The sequence below is a fragment of the Eulemur rufifrons genome, chromosome 29 (genome assembly GCF_041146395.1).
Source record: "Eulemur rufifrons isolate Redbay chromosome 29, OSU_ERuf_1, whole genome shotgun sequence".
In the NCBI taxonomy this organism is placed as follows: Eukaryota; Metazoa; Chordata; class Mammalia; order Primates; family Lemuridae; genus Eulemur; species Eulemur rufifrons.
The window spans coordinates 73,156,829-73,175,471 of NC_091011.1; the positions used below are offsets into that span (position 1 = coordinate 73,156,829).

The window sequence follows — 18,643 nt, forward strand, 5'->3', positions numbered from 1 at the left end:
TATACACTAAAAAGGTGGGTGGTGGTGGTGGTGGTGGTGGTGGTGAAGGATGTTTATGTGATCCGATTCTGTGTTGGATCAGTTAATTTTGATCCTTCACCTTTCTAAAGCATCCAAACCTTAGGTGTAGATTTAACTTCTCGCCATTCACGCCATCTAGTGGCTATAAATGTTATGTTTGGCTTTAAGGAAGATTCGTTATGACTGGGGGGCGGGGAACACGAAAAAACAAAACGGTTGGCCGCGACAATTTTCCTGTCTGTCTCCATATCACTTGCCCCTCACAGGGACACCTTTAGCTACTTTAACCATTTTAGATATGTGCAGCGATGCGCAGAGAGGATGAAGGGGACGCGCACACTCGGAGACGCGCGCCCCTTGACGCTGACATTTAGAGAAGGGTTCCAAATCCTCCTGTCATTCCTAAAGGACGGGAAAAGGAGTTGTAGCAAGACCTAGACCGAGGAGACTGCCTGACTTTTCGGCAAGTTGGATAGATGACATATTAACCCCTGCAACGTTAACGTCTGGTTTGAAAAAAATAAGAAAGGAAGGAAAAGGCACTTAAAAATCCCGCCGCGGGGCTTTGCGGGTCTTGCCACCCAGTGGCCCCCAGAAGACAACCAATTCCTGAGCGTTCCGCTCCCCTCACCCTCCTTCGTAGCTTCTGTCGCTCTCTTTCTCCCCTTTTTCCCACGCTCGCCTTGAACCGGGACTCAGGAGGCAGAAGCAAGGCACCGGTCCCCTTTCTCCTCTCCTCCACCAAACCACCGCAGCCCAGCGCGTGAAGCTTCCCTTTGTTCATCCGAGGCTCGCTCTCCTCCCCTGGCAGATCCACCTGGATGCTCTCCCTCGGTGACATTTTGCGCCGGGGCTGGTGGGTGGCTGGGGTGGAGCGAGAGAAGCTCAAGGGGGCGGGGGCGGAGAAAGGTCAAGCCGAGGGAAAGGCAGGAGACGCCTTTCCTAACCTGCGTGGCGAGGCGTGCGTGCGGTTATTTATTTATTTTTTCCTTATTTATTGATCGCACAAGCAGAGCAGCGCGGGGAGCCCGGGGAGATGCAGGACCACCCACTGGCGGGGAAGCAGCGAGCAGCCCTCCCGCGCCCCCGCGCTGCCGAGCGCCTTCTGCCTCCGCGCTCGGACGACAGCCCGTGCCAGCCCCGGCTCCGGCCCCGCGGCGCCGCCACCGCCCGCCCCGCCGCCCCGCAGCCCCGTCGCCCCGCAGCCCCGCACCGCGCCGGCCCGGCCCCCGCCACAGTGGCCACGCAGTAACTTGGCAGGAGCGAGTCCCCTCCGTTCTCGCCTCCCCCGCACCTTTTGAACTTGTTGCTGCTGCTCGCTCGCCTGCGCCTGGCTTTTGGAAGGTGAAAAGGAGGAGGGAGGCACGGAGGGATGGGGGAAGGGGAAGAAGAGCTCGCTTGAGCTTTATTTATGCTCCCTCGGCGCATCGGATTCGGCCGCTCGAGAGCTGCTTTCTCTCCCTTTCCCTTTCCGGGGGCACGGCGAGGAGAAAGTCTCTATGCAACTCAGCCCCGGCGCGCACTTTGCCAGGTATGTACCGCGGGAGAGGCGCGTTCTGCGCGGAGGCAGATGCTGCTGCCGCCACGGCGGCGGCGGCTGCCAGCTCCCGGGCTCTGTAACTGTCACACTGCACCTGAGCTGAACTTGAAAAGAGAGTGAAGGGGCGATTGGGCGAACGCTTTTGGCAGACAGAGAGGGTGTTTGTAGACGTGGGGGAGGAGGTTCTATTTTAACGCCCCCCACTGTGCCCACTGCACATCACCTCCATCTCTGCAAATACGGAGTAGAGGAGTAGAGGCGGCAACCGGACCCCCAAAGAGAGACGTGGGGCAGCGGCTGTGACCGCATCTCCTCAGCTACAACAGGTCTTTTTTTTTTTTTTTTTTTTTTTTTTTTTGAGACTCCTTTGGCGGGAAGGGCTACTTGGAAAGGGAAGGTTTGAAAGAGTGAAGAGGGAAGGTGGAAGGGTTCCCTAATTCGTCAGAAGAATACTACTGGGCGACTCTTCGTCTTCTCTGTCTTACACTCCATGTACTGACCCCACATAATCCAGACTGTGTCAGGGGAGAAATCAAAGACACCTGTTTGAAGAAACTGCTGCATCTGAAATCACCTGTGTGCTTATTTGTGCCAGAGGGTGGCTTAGTCCAACTACTGGAAGAGGTTTGCTTAGGTTCTATTGGGAGTGATTGTTAGGACATTGCAATTTTTTTTTTTTTTTTTTTTTTTTGGTCATTATTCCAAATACCTGTCTTTAAGGGAAACTTGCCCTTCTGAGAACTGTGACTTCACCAGGAGCCCTACCTTGGAGTAACAGTGATACCTCTGGGCCACGTTTTCCAATAGTATTTTGTTTGACGGGAGGAAGTGGGTGATCGTGGCTGCCTTGGTTGACCCACTGTAGAAGCCGGATTACCCTTCTTGCCTCCACCTCAAGGAACCATGGCGGCGGGTGTCGCAGCGTGGCTGCCCTTTGCAAGGGCAGCGGCCATTGGGTGGATGCCTGTGGCCTCAGGGCCCATGCCAGCTCCCCCGAGGCAGGAAAGAAAAAGGACTCAGGATGCTCTAATTGTGCTGAATGTGAGTGGCACCCGTTTCCAGACGTGGCAGGACACCCTGGAACGTTACCCAGACACTCTACTGGGCAGTTCTGAGAGGGACTTTTTCTACCATCCAGAGACTCAGCAGTATTTCTTTGATCGTGACCCAGACATCTTCCGCCACATCCTGAATTTCTACCGCACTGGAAAGCTCCACTATCCCCGCCATGAGTGCATCTCTGCTTATGATGAAGAATTGGCCTTCTTTGGCCTCATCCCAGAAATTATTGGCGACTGCTGTTATGAGGAGTACAAGGACCGCAGGCGAGAGAACGCGGAGCGTCTCCAGGATGACGCTGATACCGATAACACAGGCGAGAGCGCGCTGCCCACCATGACTGCTAGGCAGAGGGTCTGGCGGGCATTTGAGAACCCCCACACCAGCACAATGGCCCTGGTATTCTACTATGTTACGGGGTTCTTTATTGCCGTCTCAGTCATCGCTAATGTGGTAGAAACAGTGCCATGTGGGTCGAGCCCAGGTCACATTAAAGAACTGCCCTGTGGGGAGCGGTATGCGGTGGCCTTCTTCTGCTTGGATACAGCCTGCGTCATGATCTTCACAGTTGAGTACTTGCTTCGCCTGGCTGCAGCACCTAGTCGATACCGTTTTGTGCGTAGTGTCATGAGTATCATCGATGTGGTGGCCATCCTACCTTATTATATTGGGCTGGTGATGACAGACAATGAGGATGTGAGCGGAGCCTTTGTTACACTCCGAGTCTTCCGGGTCTTCAGGATCTTTAAGTTTTCCCGCCACTCTCAAGGCCTGCGCATCCTGGGGTACACACTGAAGAGCTGTGCCTCAGAATTGGGCTTCTTGCTCTTCTCTCTCACCATGGCTATCATCATTTTTGCTACAGTAATGTTCTACGCAGAGAAGGGGTCTTCGGCCAGCAAGTTCACTAGCATCCCTGCGGCCTTCTGGTACACCATTGTCACCATGACAACACTAGGGTAGGTGCCCTCAAGGGAAATGGGGTGGGGGTTGGTTATGTGTGAGGTGATTGTGGACCCATTAAGGTTACATGACAATTTAGAGGAAATAATTTTTTCTTTTTCCTAAATGGATTTAGAAAAGCATTATCTAAATGGTTTGAGAAAACTCTTGATCTGTGAAATGGGTATGATACAGAGATTGAAGAACTAAGGGAGTTGCTGGCAACTGTTGAGTATTGATGGGTGAAAGTGATAACTATACAAATTGTAGAATTCCCGAATATAGGAAAATATTGACAAGTATCTGTATGAGTATATAAAATGTTATGACAACGAAAAACAAAATTTATGCCCAAATAAAGATACGAATATGTACAATGTATATAGAAATGTCTGGAAAGGGCTTCAGTGCCACCAAATGAAAAGTTTCCATGTATATTTGAAGTATTATTTTCGTATGAATAGATACTTATGGTGTCTGTTTTCCCTGTAAGACCCATAAGTCTTATTTTACAACATTGCAAAACATAGATGGTAGATATAATTATCAAAGAATTTTGTGATGTATTCATAATTCATAATATATGCACATATTCATATATATGTACTTCATTTATGGCTGATAGGTGATGCAGTGTTTTAGAATATCAGGGCTGAAACTGATCAATTCTACAATATGCAGTGGAATGGTATTTGCAATATATTTAAAACTCTAGGTTCATAGTTTCAAAAAAAGAAGCAAATGACTGTCATCCACACATTTTTTTTTAGAAGCTACAGATCCCATCAGGCAATGGGCCCACGCCCATTAAATGCACATAGAAGATAGAGCAGTATCTGGTAAGATTGATGGTCATCAAAGGCTGGTTTCATTATAAAATTTTGGATCCTAATTACCTTCTAGAGCTCTTTTGTGAATTCTTTTATTTGGGGGGTAATGACGTTTTTCAAACTAAGAGGCATATTCTGAATTCATGTGTTTTTAAAAATAGACTTCTCCGGCTAGAATTAAGATTTTTTTTATATGGTAGGAAAAAGGAAAGGTGTTAAATGATTAATAATGTTAATCAAACTGCAGAAAAGTAGCAGCACTTTACATATTAGAGAATCTAATAAAATAAAATGGTTAGAGCCTTTTACTTTTATGAGTTCTTAGATAAGCCAGGGAGTAATGTTAGTGCCTTTTCTTCAGGTTTATGTTGCTATTCTTGCGTAGGAAATCAGTTCAATAGGATTTGGTAATGGCTGTAAGAAAAAAGTTATTCCCAAGACTACTCTTTAAGTTTTGTGTTTCTCGCTAATTTAATTGGCTTCTTTAAGTGACATTGTGGTTAAAGTCAACTTAATTTTATTAGACATATTGTGGTGTTCAGAATTTTTCATGTTGTCATATGGCCAAGTAAAGGAATATTTTATATGGGAAGAATTTTTGGCTAAGTTAATTAAGAAATTATAGCAAAGTGAAATACAATGACTTAGGATTTTGATTTAGTCTCATATATTTTTTTGAAGACATACTGGTACATTTTAATGAATGAATTAGTGAAAATCTATATTCTACTGCTTATATTTCCCTTTTATCCTCGGGGTAATTTTGTGACAGATTTTGAAGACAATGCAGACTACCTTAGCAGTGTAGGTGCTTATTCCTTATCAAAGAGGTTTTGTTTGTTTGTGTGTTGTTGTCTTTTTGTCATTTGAAATCATTATTAAGGACAATTAGGTAGTACAAATCACTGTCATGACTTGAAATTAGAATAAAAATGAGCATTCTATGTTAAGAGGAAGTAAAGGGAGAAATATTAAAAGGAAATACGCTTTAAAATTTTGGTGTATATGACAGTGTTTTTCATGAGATATCAGTGAGTAATTTTAATGTTAATGCTATGCTGTCTATATGATTGAATATAGATATTATAATGAACATTAATGATATGCTAATTTCATTTAGCTAAAAGCTCTACACTAGACTTGAGAAGTTAGTATTATTTTAAAATTTGTTTCTTGAAATGACTTTCCAATTTTTATTTTATTTTGGAGTTTATTTTTGTTTTCAGGAAAAAAATGAGGAAATGTTAACCATTAATGTCAATTTTTATTATATAAATAAAATGCTTAAAAGAATCTACTTTTTGAACTAATTTAAGAAACTAAATCATAATGTCTGAGTAGTATCTATGCAATGGATTTAGCTCACATATTCCATAGGTACATGGATTAGAAGGATTACTCAGTTTCTCAGAACTTAAAAGTAAATGGGAGTTACTTTTAAGAGTTAAGTTTCACTGAAGTTAAAAATTTTAATTTTCAGGAAATTAAGCTAATTAATGATCCCGATGGAATATGTAACAGCAGTCATGCTTTTGAGATGTAGAAATGTGGATGCAATCAAAATGAGGCTATATATGAATGTTTAACAAAGCATATACTTTATAATATAGGAAAGTTTCTTAGGAAAATATCTTCAGTTTCTCATCAAAATATATTTATAATGTATAAATTCCCTGGAGAAATAGATTCTTATAAATCTTGACTTTTGGATGTCTTATCTTTATAATATTTCATTGTGACTCAACAGCATTATTTAAAAATAGAAAATATTAAAGAAAAGCTGTTTCCTAACTTTACCTTTTACACTGTGGTTTTATACTTAGAGGATGAAGTATGAGATATAAACTTTCTGAAAAATATGTAGTAGTTGGAGCTAATGTCAAGCTGTATCTTAAAGATAATAAAGAATTTTCCATTATAATTTCTGAGCTTTTTTATGTGGCTGTTATTTTTAATGGAGCTAATGTTCCTCAATTAATGATAGTAGAAATGAAAATGTGATTGTAGACAGTGGTTATGAAATGTTCCAGCTCATGTAAACATTACCTACATGAGAAGAAATGACCAGGAGCTTTGTTATTCAGGACTTCCAGAATCATCTGCAGCATCTGTGGTCATTTTAGGCAGTATTCAGTTAGTTTTCTCCTCTGAAGAACTCAATGGGTCCATCTTAGAACTATGGTGTATTCATCTAATATTTTTGCTCCCTGAAATATCAAATGTATCATTAGACTATAACTTGAACTTGCTTACTATATAAGTAATTATTTAATCTGCCAGCAAAATGAGTGCTTTAAAATATAGTTTTAAGACTATCCTCATTTCCTATTAACTAAAGTAGGAAACATCAAAAGCACAATTTAAAAAGTCAATGAAAAAAAGTCAGTTTTTTTTTTTTTTTAAATAGTGGTAGTTTGGGTGGTCAGGTAGATCTGTTCCTCAATTTTGCTTTTTCTTTCTGAGCATATTTATTGACCTGTGTAGGGCCCTGAATTACCTTTTTACTCATCTGGCTCCCTGTTCCATAACATAAACTCTAATTACTTTCTTAAACTGCCTTTGTAGAAAAAGAACCTGGAACTACTCTTTTCTCCTAAAATCTTTTGGAAGATGGTACCTAGTTATTATTTTCATTTAGACAGTAGTACTTAAATGTTGCCAAATTTAGAAAATTAACAAATGTTCATCAGTAATCAAAAACTTTTGTAAAAATACATTCAACAGGGTGGGGCTCCAGTTTACTGTTATATCTCAGGCTAGTGACTTGGAAGTTAGAAGTGGTACCAGGTGGCATATTAAGTAATTTGAGGAGTTGTTATGTTAGGCAATATTTACATTCTTGATCATGATTACTAACCATTTAGAGAGTTTTTCTTTTTTTTTTTTAATAAGAGATCATGTTACTCCTAACATAAAACTTAAGAACTTCAGACACAATTTCTGTGGTCCATACCACTTCTTTAATTTTAAAACAATGTTGTTTTCATTGAAGTTTTCAATATGGGAAAGAAGGTTGCTATGTGGGATTTCTATAAAGTTCATGTTTAGAATGAAATTTTGTGATTTTAACTACATAAATAATATTCTAATTTCCAAACAAATTTTGGAAAACAAAGTTAATTTATATTATATAGTCATCTGAAACAACTATGACAGAATTACATCTTTGCTCCCAGAAAACTTAGTGTAGTTGTCTATTTAATAAGACCCTCAAAAACTATATCTGTCATACTTCAATTTTTATAGGTTTGATGAGTTATTATTTTAAGAAACAAAAACAGCAAAATAATTTTTCACTGCAATTTTCCTAATAATTTATCAGGGAAATATCTTTTTTAGAGAGGCATCATTTGAGAGAATTTGTCATGTAGGCATTAATATATATGTTCATATCTATGATCTATGAGAGTATTATGTTATATATAAATATTATTTGAAAAGAAGGATAAACTTGTAAATAACAGTCTCCTGTTATCTATAGCTATTCTGATTACATAGCTTTGGGGAATGCTGGGAGTATATCTTGCAGAATCATTTATGTAGAGACTTTCAGTTTACCCAGCTATTAGTGAAAATGGATGGAATTCTTTTCCATTGTGCCAGCACATATCCATAAATATTGCTAATTTGTTAATATATAATAACAATCTTTACATGGTAGGAAATACCTTTTCTTTTTCTGCTGTAGAGCCATACTGTGGGGTAACATCCATATTTATTTTGGCATACTACAACATACAACATATTTGTGAAAAGTTCTTTATGGAAAATGTTAGTTGATGAGAATTGAAACTGAATTTTTAAAGAAATGTAGAGAAATGTAGTATGTATTTCTCTTTTAGCATTGCAAGTAACCAAATCTTAAGTGTCTCCATTTTGTTTTGGTCATAATTGGAATTAGAGACAATATTTGACCTAGCATTTTAAAAATATGTATATTTGCCCAGCATCTAAAACTTTAGTTGCTAGACAGAGAGGTATTTTAGAAAGACATAATATGTGTTCTATCAATCTGGTACCCTAGAGAAAGGGCGATTTCCTAATTTTCCATGTTATTCTTTTTTCTTAGTTTTCTTTTAGATTATGGATTGACTTTATCTTATTTTATTTTTATAGTGATATCATTTAATTCTGAACTTTCCTCCTAATTATACTGATCTTTGAAAATAACTTACTGAAGTTCAAATTTCTTATTACTTGCTTTCTGAATTCCTGGTGGAACAAAACTTATTTGTTATTTATTTAAAATTCATAATTTTACACATGTAAAATTTTTGTGGCTTGCCCATAGTTATATAACTAAATAGCAGCAGTATTTTTTGAAATTTTATTTTTTACCCATTTTTTTTCCTGAAGATCTTACAACATTATATAGAAATATGCTATAATAATTATCAGGAGGTTGCTGCTGATGCTACATGGATAAGAGAAGCAATAAGTTGGCTATTTATTCCATTAATATAGTGCATTTCTCTCCTAGTTCTATTGTCTGTCACTCACTCTTTCTACATTCCTCAATATCACTGCTGGCTCTGCATTTATTTACACAGCGCTAGGGTTTATCATGATGGCACCCAATTGATGTACCACAACTTTGTGTTCTTATCCAGTGAACTTTAAGTTCATTTTAGGGCAAACTATTCGATGGTGAGTATTTTACCTGGCCTGATGGAAAAGAAAGAAAATCAGTTATTTCCCTAGTTGCCTAAAAGTTGGCCTCTGAATTATTAAAAATGTACAATTTAACTTCTCTTTCATTGAAAGAATAAGGATGGTGAAAATAACACTCACTGTAAAGCAAATATGATTTTTCCTTAAGAGCTATAATAATGAATTCATTCTACCTCCCCATATGTCTTATATTGTTTTCTGAGCATGGGGGGGTGTGTGTGTGTGTGTGTGTGTGTGTGTGTGTATTAAAGCATTGTTCTCCAACTAGCTTTGGGAGTTAGACTTGATAGTATGGGATATTGTCTGGTATTGAAAAGAAACCCAGGGGTAAAGCACCATTTCTGTGCACATACACACTGTTCTTTGCTTTAGTAGATTCCATTTGAATGTTTTGTCCTATAGATTTTTTGTTTGAGAGCCAACCTTTACATTGACCTTCTCATGAAGACTTTTCAACCTCCCAAGCCTACATCATCTATAGTTGGAATTACACTTGCTACTTTAAATATAATTTATGGTTTTGCTCTTTGCCTTCCTAAATAGACTGAAAAGTTTTTGAGGTTTGACTGTATACCTTTTGGGAACTTATTAGCTAGTTCAGTGCTGAAATGTAGAAAAGTATCTATGTTAATGTATTGCTGATCATGATGTGAGTTGGTACCTGCACGCTGTGGAGAGCTAGCTCCTTAGCAATGGAGCTGTGCCATCTCAACATTAGCAGTGATATACTAATCTAAGCCAAATTATTTTGCTTTGTTTGATGTCAAAAGTATTTAAATTGATTATTTGAATATTTTGTCTTCTAATGTACTACAATCCACCCTTTTTGTTTTTCTGTTTTTACTGGGAAGGGCAATGAGACCTCCACTTTTTCATCCATAACTGATTTTTATGCAAAGTTTAGAATTAATAAGCTGTTAATGGTTCTCTTCTTAATCAGGATGCTTTCTTGTGAAGGCCAAATTGTGGATGCCTCTGAGAAGCATATGGAAATACTTCATGACAAGTGAATCAGCACAGAAATATATTTCCTTCTCTTGCAAGCTCAGTTCCTTACCTAAATATGAGCAACTCAAGCAGCCCATGGGCCAGAAAGTACTTTGACAACACTTCATCACTAGAAAGATGTTATGTTTCTTGCACAGTAGCACTCATTTATGCATAAAATAGAATTCCTTAAAAATAGTGAACTATTGTCTATAAATGACATATAAGATAATGTAATCTCTGTCAGGAAGAAGTTCACATTCTAAGGGATTAAAAGGCAGGCGTAAAAAAGGTAAATATAAATGTAGGTACCTATTCTGGCATAGAACAATCCATTTTGCCTTAGGAATTTTGACAAGTCTGTTATGTAAAGATGATCCAAATCATAAAGAGTGTGGGGGGGAGTAGGGAGTGACTTATCAGAAGTTAATAATAAGAAAAAAAATAATATTGAAAGAGTAGGATGACAGTTGAGTTAATGTCAAATAGGATAGGAAGGTTTTGTTCTAAAATTAAAAGGTCTCATCTTTTTTGCTTTTATGTGGACCTAATTCTTCCAACTTCCTCATTTTCTTTACTTTTAAGCATACCGGTAATCGTGCTATTGAAAAGCCAAAGTAATACCAGTAACATATACTCTCAGGAAATCAAAATGCGGCTCACTGAGTTCAACTCAATTTAACAGACTTTTGTTGATCACTTGCTACGCGTCATTGACCATGGAAGTAAAGATTATGGGCAACTTCCCGACCTTAAGAACCATGGAGAACTAGAATAGTGGTAAAAGCAGAAAATAAACATTTAAATATATAATATGCCAGGTAGAGATGGGTGCTGTGAATTAAGTAAATCTGGGCAAGAAGCCGTCATTTTGGATAGGGGACAGACAAGACCTTTCCAAGGGGGTGGCATTTGAGCTGATGGCTAACTGAAATATCTGGATGAAGAGCTTTAGAGGAAGAAAAAAAGAAGTACAAAGGCTTCAAGGTGGGAGAAAGTTTGGTATATTCCACCTATATCTCTGTAATTGAAGCAAAGGAATTAAGGGACTTAGTAGCAAGTGAAATCTGAAAGGAAATTGGGAAGAGATGATGTAGGACATTGTAGAACCTAGTAAAGTCTTCTGTTTTTATTCAAGATGAAAAGGAGACATTAGAGAGTTGTGAGTATGGTAGGAACAGGAGATGATTTCTGTATTAAAAGGAGCACAAGCTCTGAAACATTTAAAACATTTTTATATGGTCATGTTAAAATTAGCTTCTTTACCATGTATAATTTTTCATCCTTCATTAGATTTGTTATACTTACCTTAGCTTAAAATTTATATCAAATTATTCATGAGATCGTCCAAAAATGGAGTAATTTATACTACATAATTAAATTATTCCTCACTGACAAAAATAAAACTAGTTCAATTTTAAAAATGAATTCTATGTTTTCGCTGAAAAGACAAAACTGGTGCTCAATACGTATGGAGCTATTTGGGAACTGAGGATAATTATTTATTTTGGATACAGATTTGCATATTTATAGTTGTCAATTCTAATATTGGTGTCAATGATATCATATACATTTGAATTCTATTTAAAGGATTTTCATTCCTTTTTTTTTTTCTATTCTTTTCCATTTTGTAGTAGGTACATATAAATCCTCTCTAGGTGTTTTATCATTTTTGTGAGTTTGAAAGAAAAAAATAGCTTTCATGTCTGAAAATCTATAAAGATTGCCATAGGATATGCATTTTCAACACAAATTAAATTTGAACCATACATACAGCAGACATATAATGAAAACTTGCAGAGGCAGTACTTTTGTAAGAATCACCACACTGGAGAACTAAACATAATCATGAATGGATAATTGGAGAGACTTGGGTTTAGAAGAACAAAAATTGGATTAACATCATAAAAATGTTTTTTTAAAAAGTATATACTTTCCAGATAAACAGATTGTGAAAATAGCTAGCCTGAACAATGTAGTGAGACCCATCTCCCCCAAAAACAGAAAAATTAGCCAGGCGTGAGGGCGTACACCTGTAGTCCCAGCTACTCAGGAGGCTGAGGGAAGAGGATCACTTGAGCCCAGGAGTTTGAGGCTGCAGTGAGTTATGGTCATGCCACTGCCCTCATGCCCGGGCAACAAAATGAGACACTTCTTTAAAAAAAAATTGTGAAAATAGTTCTTGAATCTGAAAGAATTCACTATGTCTTCTCACTTTGGCATGCTGTTTCCATTAATACATCTGACCTCTGGATGATTCTGCACCCTACCCAGAAGTTCTGTTCAAAAGCATGTTTCCTGATTATGCAAGCTAGGATTCATGAGGGCCATCGCAAAGGAAAACATCCTGGCATTCCCTGTCCTTTGCATGTGATAAAGTTGGATAATGACAGTTATATGCTCCTAATTACTCTCTTTTGTCTAGTTTGAATGGGAAATCAGTTTCCTTTCATCAGGCTACAGAAATTAAGGCTATCTAACCCTATATCATCTTAATGCATTTTGGAAAAAGGAAATTCTTAAGCATATTGTTGTAGATAGCACTTTGGAACTTATAAAAATATTTCCAGTTCTTACCAAATGTGGTGTTTTTGGAATGAAAAATAAGCACATGTATTGTATTCTTCTTAAATTAAATCGATCTATAAGTAATGTATAGTAGACACATTATGCATCATAAAAGTATGTGCTCTGTAGACTTTCTTTAATGTTTGATTTTCTGCTTTTGTCTAAAGATATTAGAATCTTGGAATTTTGACTTATAGGGCTCTTTAGAAATCATTTTATAGAAACTTATCAATTTATACTTGAAGAAACTAAGTTGGAATGTAGTCATGAAATTTATATAAAATCACAGAGTTAGTGGAATAACCTACATTAGATTTCTGGGGGTCATTTGAAGTCTAATGTTTTCTACAGCACAATACTCTGGGATGTTATTTTTCCCCACTATTTCTTTCTCTACTTTGCACATATCTCCATCATTAAATAAAATATTAAAAACATAACACCATGTAGTGTATATGCAAGTTAAGTTTCCCCATAATACAATTAAAACTCTGATAATGACATCATATTTTATATATAATTTTTAATCTAATGTGAGACTATAAACTAGTAATATAGATAAACAAATTCATGCTATAATAATAAACTAAGAATATTGTTTCCATTGGTATTGTTTATACCTTGATCTTTTTCAGATGAGGAATAAATATAAGTGTAACAATAATAACTTGCATTTTATTCAACTCCATGATTTGTAGTTGGATTCTTTTTATTTTTTTCAATCTGAAAATATTTACTCTGATAAATACTGCATTTATATTTTCACAATGTGAAATATTTTATTAATTTAAACTAAATGTTTGCATTCAAGGCTGAACATATCCAAGCCAATAATGAAAACATCAAACGTGAAAATATTTCATAAGGCTTTGATTTACTTATTCTTGTGAAATTAAGAATGAGGATTGATATTGATATTCAACTGATTTTCTGATAATTTATTTTTATAAAATGTTATATATAATTTTTGCAAAAATGTACATTTAAGAAAGTATTCACATTATCTCCAGTAATATTGTCTACTTTATCAGAACATTGCTATAGTTAGAAAAAAATGTGCTAATTTCAAAACATCTCATAGGCATTCAGAAAGGGATACTACGTCACTGTGAAATAAGATATGAGAATAAATGTGAAAAGGGAATTACTTCAGTTTCAGTAAATTCTTAGTTATGGAAATTAAAATGAATATTATATTCAACCCTTCATAGTCTTGCAATTTTTTTCATATTTGCAATAAATGGCACTTAGTTTGAATTAACTTAAAGTATATACATGTTGATCTGTTTTTCTTTAATACATTTCTACTTTTGACTTTAAAATTCCATGAATTTGATACAAAATGTCAAAAGATAACACAGTAAATATCCTATTACAAAGAAAAAGAATGTAATTTAGAAAATGGCTATAAACTCCTCTTTCTGGAAATAGGACATTTTATTCAGAGTTGGCATGGTCCTAGATAGTGGTAAGTAAAGTGCCTATCAATTTTGCAAAGAATTTTATTATTTTCACTCAAAGAGTCCAAATACATTTGTAATCAACTAAATGAAAAGTAAGATTATTTTATTTCAAAGAAATTAAAGGGGGACATTTTTTCAGTCAAATTGCAAGTGTTGGCAATATGTTCTGAAATACACTCTTTTAAGCCAAACTCTGAATAAATTAAGAAATCACTGTACAGACCACTCACATTCCCATTTTTTCCCACATTATTCAGTGCCCAATTTTTGAATCTGTACATTTTTTTTAACAATATTAAAATATGTATGACTGTGCAATATATACTCAAATATACATATTAGAAAATACAACCACAAATATACATCAGTACAAAATGTATAGATATGTAAATAAGTATTATATGCACATACATATGTTGATATAAATATGTATGTATATACACACACACTTCCCCTCTTATTTTTCTGGGAAGATTCAAAATAAACTGTTGATGATACTATTTTTAGGAATATCTGGGCTTGTGGGAAAAAACATTTGATATTTTCTATTGCACATTTCTGTGTTTTTTTAACGTTAGGCTATAAACCTTTTGTTAACAGAGGGCTCTCTGGCAACAATTGGGGCCTTTTTAGTTTATATTTTTCTCTATAAAAACCTTACCAGATATTATTTAAAATTATATACCTATCCCTTCAACAATAACCCTTTGATGATTTACTCAAAAATATCTTAAATATATAGGGTAATAGATAAGAAATAGCCTGGATTTAAATACCTGCTCTCCAATATGCCAGCTCAATGATGTTGGTCAAGTTACTTAAACTCTGCTTGCCTGAGATTAAAAATAGGACTTTTTTGAAAATTAAATGTAAATATGTAAATTCTTAGAACATTACTTTGAACATAGGTGCTGTAGGAGGGAGATTACTATTATATTATTGTTAAATATATAATATTAAATACAGTATTAATGATAGTACATATTTCTCTTTCATATGGAAAAGTCTCTAATGGGTTATACCAGTAGGCAATTAGGCAGGAAATTATTGTTGAAGAGCTGTTGATTGATGACATACAATAAATAAAGTGGCATTTCCTACTTAGAAATTGGAACTTTGAGTCACTATACAAATTTTTTTTATGTTGAAAAGTCAACATTTAATAAATTTGGGTTAGCAAATTCTAAAAATTCTATATCTCTGGCAAATTTGTTTTGAAGTTATATATGTAATCATTCCTTCATTATTTTTAGTTCTGCCCATTTCAAAGATTTGTAACACTTTATTGTCAAATAAGCTAAAATGATTAAATAAACAAATGTCAAATATTAAAGATGAAGGGAAAATGATGGAGAATACAGATTAAGTGAAGCATTACTGAGCATAAAATAAGCTCTGAATTTCCTGGCAGCCAAAGAAAAGAAGGAAAATGTAGTTTAGTTTATGACAATTTATCCAAGAAAAGAAATTATCATATGTCATGAAGAGTTTTTTAGAAGAGTAAGGTCTAAGACAAATTTGTGATATAGATCTTTAAAAGCAGGTTATTTACCAACATAATGAACTGCGGCTGCACCAATAGTTTCACAAGATATTTAAAGCTACTTTCGATTTGGCCATATCATATATAAATTTTTATAAAGCAAAGTAATAATATTATAAGAATATAAAGATATTTTAATAGGAAATATAAATAATCAGATCAAAATATATAGCTCTTTAAAATTAAAAGATTCCTATATAGAGTTTAGCAAACCTAGAGTGACGTTTCTTAGTGTAGGATTGAGGACCACCAGGATTCAGATTACCTGAGATACTTATTAAAAATGAATATTCTGGGGATTCAGTTAAAACTATTTAAATAGTCTCTGAAGGTGAGAACCGTGACATCAGTATTTTCCCTTCTTACATCAAACTGAAGAACCACTGATCTGGAAGAAGGCGTGTTCAGGGTATCTCTAATATTGTCATCCTATGTTGACTAGAGCTAGAGGTCTGCGAAAAGGTAGAAACAAACCATTTCAAACTATGATCTAGAAAAAGTAGGTAAAGTGCTAGTTTTGGGTTTTATTTAGTGTAATAGATAGAAATTCAGAAGTCTTGAGCATAGGTTATAAACTGGTATCTTATTGCAAAAGCCATGTCCTATCATGTGCTAACGAATAGGGTTTCAGGGATAACAACCACTAGTCCTAGTGTTCTAGAGACCAACTGGCCTAAAAAAAAAATACAACTGTTTCCTTTTGGGAATTTCTAATACCACTGTGAGCTTTTAAAGTTACTGATTTCCTGACATGATCAGGGATAGGTGGGCTGAATTTACCTTAGTGGAGACACAAGATAATGAACCAGTGGATCATAATAAAAATAAAGAAGACAGAGTTAGATTGAAGAAGCCTCTGAGAAAGGGAGAAGCTTATGAAAAATAAGATAGCACAAAGTATGAAGATATTTTAAATCTCATGAGACTAGGAATTTCTTTGTGTACATTTTTAAATTTTTTTCTTTTACTCTTTTTTTCTTTTATATAAGAAGAAAGTTGATTTGAAAGGATTTATGTTTCAAAGAAGATAATTTTAAGGACATTTGTAAGAAATTTCAAGTGTGCAGGACCTAAAGATAGAAAACAAATTACTGATGGATTCTTAGATTATCATTGTGCATAGGGGAAGTTTTATGTATTAATAAAACTCCACTGAATGGTTGATTTGATGTTGAGATTTTTAATTGGCTTTTCGTGGATGTTAGCTTGTCCAAAATGACTTCATATTTTCTCCTGGTAGATATATGGAAGTATACAATAAACCTTTTTTCATGAAGTCCAGGTACAATGAGAACTGTCTTGTGAAAGGCTGATGAAGATTAATATGTTCAGGAATTGAAATTCACTTCCTTCCTTGGAGGATGCTGTCTGATTAGCTATGGTTACAGGATTTTTGAACATCAGGTTTTGTAAAAAGAGGAAAGCCATAGTCAAAAGGTATAATCCAATTATAGAAGTCCTGATTAATATAATCTCATGCAAACTAAAATGTTACTTCAGGAGGCCTGACATCACGCTTTGAAGTCTTGATTTGAAATGAAGTTAGTTAGATGATGCAGGTTTATCTCAAGTCAGATAAGTAAGGAAGGGAGTCTTATAAACACTTTGTAATGCTTTCATTCCTGAATGGAGTATATGTTGGGGAAGTGAAGGGGGAAGAGAGAGAGAGAGAAAAAAGGAAGGGAACAGAAAGAGAGGAAGGGATGAGGAGGAAGAGAGGAGGACAGAAAGGGAGAGAGAGGGAAAGGTGTGAGGACATTATTTGATTCTTATAATGGAGCAAAGAAATGAGTATATATTTATTGGGCCCCTATTCTGTAGCCGGTACCACTCCATGGACATAAGTTGTGTTATTTTTTCATGCTGTGCAATGACTGTTTTGCCATATTTTGATCTCATTGATAGGAGGTATAAATAAAAATAAGCTAAATAATTGCTCAATAAAAATGGAACCATATAAAATGAAACCAAAATAAGACCACTCCACTAAAAACATGTTTTAAATTCAAACAGCTAAAGGTAACAAAAAAATCAAGCAAACATTTTTAGTTAATATAAGAAGCTAGAGCATAAAAAAAAAAAAAAGAACATGGTCTAAGAAGTGTCTGAGATTTGATGTATGAAGTTTTCCTGGGAGAATATCAGAGAAGGTTCAACAAAAAATTCAATCTCATGTCCCTGATCAGTTATCCCAATAGAAGCACCTTATGCTTCTAGCAAAGATATGAACTTTGATCCACAAAATAAACAAGTCCTCTTATCTTCCTGCAGAAAGGATCAGTGAGTTTGCCAAGAACAGCAGCTGTCCTTTCCCTGCACCTTAGGCCAGACATAAACATCAGGCAAATACTGTACACACCATGTTTGGAAGTTCTGACCTGCAATATAAACCTGAAATATTAAAAACAAAATAGCTTGCAATTGTTAATCTAAGATCTATTTTGACTGGATCTATGATTCTTGTTCACCTTATTTTAGGTGATTTAGAATAATCTATTTTATTGAAGAGCAACACATACAATTAAATTTTAATAAGTCGTTTACAAGTTCATATTGTATTTCTCTTTATTTGTAGTATCTCTAGGAACCAAATAAGAAAAAAAAATCCATGGTTTTATAATGCTGTTTCTGGAACCTTGTGTTTGAGGTGCCTCAATATGCCTGCTGACAGAGTTCTCGCTTCAAAGAACCTCAAACTTTAGTTGAAATATCCCCCGCAAGTTTTATAACAATGCTTATTAGAACATTGCTTTGTAGATCACAGATACTGAATAAAGATTTTTTTTTCTTTTAACTGTAAAGTTAAAGGTCCACTCAATTTTAGGAATTTATATCACTCATGATACTTTCTAGTTACTTCTCCTTCAGCTACACATCCTCTGACACACAAATATCTACATGGAAATAAAATGCCCACAGATGCAAAGTCTTCAGAGTAACATACATTAAAAGAATTGCGTATGAAATAAACTTTTAGAATTTTGAGACTTTTCTGAAATGCTGATTCATTCTTCTGTGA

The 18,643-nt window shown here is 35.6% G+C and overlaps 1 protein-coding gene across 1 annotated transcript in view; it reads left to right on the forward strand.

Annotated features, from left to right (window-relative positions):
• Nucleotides 1–963: 963 nt before the first annotated feature.
• Nucleotides 964–18,643, forward strand: part of KCND2 (potassium voltage-gated channel subfamily D member 2) — a 441,115-nt gene continuing 423,435 nt past the window's right edge. Inside the window, exon 1 of the mRNA XM_069462061.1 lies at nucleotides 964–3,579. Coding sequence (XP_069318162.1) covers nucleotides 2,465–3,579 — 1,115 coding nt within the window. The 5' untranslated portion in view covers nucleotides 964–2,464. The remainder of the gene's footprint in view (nucleotides 3,580–18,643) is intronic.